The sequence below is a fragment of the Rattus rattus genome, chromosome 8, assembly GCF_011064425.1.
Source record: "Rattus rattus isolate New Zealand chromosome 8, Rrattus_CSIRO_v1, whole genome shotgun sequence".
Classification (NCBI taxonomy): Eukaryota; Metazoa; Chordata; class Mammalia; order Rodentia; family Muridae; genus Rattus; species Rattus rattus.
In genome coordinates, this window is record NC_046161.1 from 15,782,246 (window position 1) to 15,787,076 (window position 4,831).

Below are 4,831 nucleotides of genomic sequence, written 5' to 3' on the forward strand. Positions count from 1 at the left end.
GAAAACATTCCACATAATTGTCCTCCTATTATCAAATTACTACACAGTTCATTACCATGAAATTTTCTACTGCAACCAATCTTGATTATTCTTTAACTGTTGTCCTTTTGTAATGGTGACATTTAATTCAGAGCATAAAAGCTCTTTTTTTCAAACACAATGACTTGTAATATGTACTCAAGTACATGTAACCATTCCTGTAACGATAGTAGAGGTAAGTTCACCATGGGTATTAATTACTAGATATCCATAACTATGTAAGACAAAGTAGATAGTGTTGCTTTCAAACTAATTTCTTCACATTCTATTCTGAAAATAAAAAGAGAAGACTAAATTTGAAACACTAAGGCTCAGATAATGTTCTTTTCTAACATCTCATTTTAAAATTCTACTTGTATTTCCTATACTTCAATGACTTTTTGTCCCATTTCCTTAAGATTTATGTGTAACATGGAAGTTAAAAACAAATCAGTGGTTTTGGATATTTTTCTTCGTGGACTCACAGATGATACAGAGCTGCAGCCCTTCATCTTTGGCTTTTTTCTGTGTATGTACTTGATTACCATCTTTGGAAATCTTCTTATAATATTGGCCATCAACTGTGACTCTCACCTCCACACCCCCATGTATTTCTTTCTCTGTCATCTTTCCTTTAATGACATGTATTTAATTAGCATCACAGTCCCAAAGATGTTGTGGAATATACAAACACAGGATCACAGAATCACTTTTGCTGGCTGCCTCAGCCAGGGATGCTTTGTGGCTGTTTGTGTCATCTTTGAGTCTTTTCTCCTTGGAATAATGGCCTATGACCGCTATATAGCCATTTGTTTTCCATTAAGATACACAGTCCTCATGAATCCCTGCTTCTGTGTTATTCTGGTTCTTATCACTTTATTTATTAGTATTGTAAATGGTCTGCTGCATAGTTTGATGGTACTGCACTTGACCTTCTGCACAGACCTGGAAATCCTCCACTTCTTCTGTGAAATTGCACAAATCCTCAAGCTTGCCTGTTCTGATAGCCTCATCAACAACATCTTGATATTTGCTACAGCTTCTATTTTTGCTGGTGTTCCTCTGCTTGGAATAATTTTATCTTATTTTCACATTATTTCTACAGTATTGAAAATGCCATCATCAGAAGGAAAGTACAAAGCCTTTTCTACTTGTGGGTCTCATTTGTCAGTTGTTTCCTTGTTCTATGGGACAGGATTTGGTGTATACATTACCTCAAATGTAATTGATGCACCACAAAAGATTGCTGTGGCTTCAGTTATGTATTCTGTAGTTCCTCCAATGTTGAATCCCTTTGTCTATAGTTTAAAGAATGGGGATATAAAGGAGGCACTGAAGAAAGTTCTTGCTAGGCTTCTCTTCTGTCATGTATGATGAGCCTGGGGCTTGGTTATAGAGTAAGTCAGTGTTGTAGGATAGCCAGACTCTGTCTCATTCTTTCTCTCTCACTTTGTGTGATATGTGTGTGTGTGTGTGTGTGTGTGTGTGTGTGTGTGTGTGTGTGTGTGAGAGAGAGAGAGAGAGAGAGAGAGAGAGAATCTGTCTACAGAGGTTCTCCAAATTACACAAGAATTTATATGAGCCAACATGCCTGTTATTTCTTCTAATATAATGATTCAGTAAACTTAACTTAAAACGGTGTTTCATTTTTCTTGCTTTGATTTTACTTCCTTGAAACTAGGCATAAAATTTCATTTTAATATAATTTATTTTACACGTTTTGGTGTTTTGCCTGTATGCATGAACGTATACAATGAGTATACCTAATTCCCATATTGCCTAGAGGTGGATGTCACATACTCTGGACCTAGAGGTGCAAACAGTTGGTAACTCTCAAGTAGGAGGTAAGGATTGAATCTAGTTCCTCTAATTGTGTAGCCAATGATTTAACTACAGAACAGTTTTCTATCCCACTAGAGTTCTAATTTTATTAACATGTACATATGTGCTTGTGTGCATTTGCTTTCCTTATATATCTATGTGAATAAATACTGAAGCCAGAGGTGTGCTTTAGATTCCCTCGAGCAGAAACTCTGGTAATTGTAAGCTAAACAACCATAATGCTGGGAAGATACCCTCTGAAAATGCAGCAAGATCTCTCAATCTTAAAGCCATTACTTCAGCCCTCCTTGCCACAGGATTTCAAACCTGGACATAGAATTTCTTTTTTTTTTATTCACAAAAAGGGGATATGAAGATAAGTTTTAATTTTAGCTGTGTGTGTGCTCATGCATATCTGCACCTGTATGTGCATGTTCTTGTGCATATGTGTGTATATGTGTGAGTGTGTGGACACCCTTTAATTGGTCACGAGAAATTTCCTTCACTGTCTTGGACTTAGGTCTACTATGAAAGGCAATCGGTGAAGAGATCACTGGGACAAAATTACTTTTTAAGAATGTCACTCTTCATTTCTTTATTAATAAATTTTAATAGCTGATGAATAAAACATTTTGAGGTGATCATGAGATATTTGAAATTCATCCAAACATATTATGATTTTTAAAAATAATTCAAGAATTTTATATCCATTTTGAATATCTTTCCATGAAATCCACCACAGTCCTTCCTAAACGTCCGCCTAGTTCTTTCAACTACTTGAACTCCTTTTCTGTTCTAAAAGCTGCTGAATATATTAGCTGCTGCAATAATATTCATGAGTGTGGGCATATTTAGTGGAATATAGGCAATTAAACAGAGGCTACATTCCTGAAGAAAAATGACTAAAAATGCCACTGTTGTATCTGGGAATGATGCCAAACACAGAAGCACAGAAGCACCATCTTATCCTGCTAATGATTTTTTTATAGTGAAACCAGATTTTATTTTTTCTAGTAAACAAAATATGGTACCTAGAAGCATGTCAAAACCCATTCCAAATAACATTTGTCTTTCTAATTGCTTATGTGATTAATGAGAAAAAGTCTACCTTCAGAAGATGAAATAAACTATGTGATCCCATGTATAATTATTTGTTTTATCTTAATGTAAAAGTATAAAAGACAAAAAATAGGAGTTTTGCTAATAAAGAGGAAAACAATTCTGTCCATTGAATCAATCTGGACTGGGTATAAGACATTCTAACAACTTCAGATATCCACCTTGTTGTCTACTTGAGTACATTTTAAAACATTGGGAAAACCTGTGGATATGCCTTTCAGGGCATATTAAGAAGATTCTAATTGATAGAGGAATGTGCATCCCAATGTTGCAAGATACTATCCCAGTGACTGATATCTCAGACTAAATAAAACAATATAAAGGAGAAAGTACATTAACCGCTGCCACCTCCCTTTTCCTGATTACTTATGTACAGATATTAAAGAACTCTACTGTCATACAGAACACCATGTTGATTAAATCCTAAAACAATGAACCCTAAATAATCTCTTCTCTCAATATTTTATTTGATGTATTGTTACAACAAATAAATACTTAATACAAAGTTCCTATGATTATATAATGAATTTTATGATATATAATGACATTGATTTTGTTGTTTTGAGTGTGACAAACATTTACTGAAACTGTAAAAACTATGTAGGCTCAGATTCTCTGTCAAGTAAAGAAATGATGTTTAAAGAAGAGAAAGGCTCTTTTAGATACCAAACTCATTAAGTAATAAATACATTAAATGTGTTGTATTTTCTCTGATGCTTTAATGTCTCTAATTTTAATGAGTTTAATAGTAGCCCGTTTATTTGCAATGCCTTTGGGTACTGCAATAGATAATGATATCCAAATTAAGAAGCATTTTTATGTTGGTATAAATTCGGTGTCTAATTTTTTTTGGGCATGTGTTTATGAACAATTGAATATTTCCCTAAATATATTTTGGAGGAAACAAGGTAATTTTATATGTAGAGATTTTTACGTATAAGAAAGTGCAAATTATGTTTAACTATATTCAATTATCTTCTGATTAAGTAATTTAAGCATTACCAATTGTCCTAAGAATATGTGTGTTTCTCTTAGCAATTGTATAAGTGTATTGTATCCAAGCATTAATTAAAATTCCCATATTTTAAAGTTGCAATTCCTTTACATATTATATTTATTTTTCTTTTTGTTTAAAAATATTATTACATTTTCAACGAGCTTCCTATACTTATCCTTATCATAACTTAAAGTTATTTGTATATTTGAAATGCCAATTCTGTTTATAATATAAATATTGAAATTCCATTCTTAGTATAAAATTTTATTATTTAAATATATTTATATGTGCTCATTTTTGTGTTTGTGTAGGGTAGCGCGTTGCCCATATATCCCAAAGTAGGGTGTCTGATTCTCTAGAGCTATTGTTATAAACAACATGGCTTACTTGATATGTATGCTATGAACCAAACCCTCATCCTCTGAAAGAGCAAAAAATGCTTTTTCTCACTGACACATTTCCACAGATCAGAAGTTTATTCTTTATGAGCAAGATTCTGTTTTTATTAATTTTGTTCTTTGCTTTAAGATGTATATTTATTTTGCACATGCTATCTCTATGTTTCTTTGTGTCTCTCTCTCTCTCTCTCTCTCTCTGTCATTCTCTCTGTCTCAGTCTCTCTCATTCTTTCTCTCTCACTCTGTGTGATATGTGTGTGTGTATGTGTATGTGTATGTTTGTGTGTGGTGTGTGTGTGTGTGTGTGTGTGTTGTGTGTGTGTGACAATCTGTCTACAGAGGTTCTCCAAATTGCACAAGAATCTACATGTTAGATGCCAAGGGTCCTTGCATTCAGTTGGTTTTGATGGATAAATAAAGTTGCTGGGGACTAATGCTTGGCCCGGGAGACAGAGGTGGGAAAACTAGGATTCCAGAA

General features: G+C 33.8%; 1 protein-coding gene across 1 annotated transcript; it reads left to right on the forward strand.

The window, feature by feature from the left end:
* The first annotated feature begins 435 nt into the window (after window positions 1-435).
* Window positions 436-1,408, forward strand: LOC116907428 (olfactory receptor 7G2-like). Its single transcript, XM_032910396.1, has one exon. It carries the CDS (start codon window positions 442-444, stop codon window positions 1,390-1,392), a length of 951 nt encoding a protein of 316 aa, XP_032766287.1. The 5' UTR covers window positions 436-441; the 3' UTR covers window positions 1,393-1,408.
* The last annotated feature ends 3,423 nt before the right edge of the window (window positions 1,409-4,831 follow it).

What these genes read in the sequence shown, in the direction of transcription:
- LOC116907428 (XM_032910396.1), top strand. Translation starts at nt 442, where the DNA reads ATGTGTAACATGGAAGTTAAAAACAAATCAGTGGTTTTGGATATTTTT.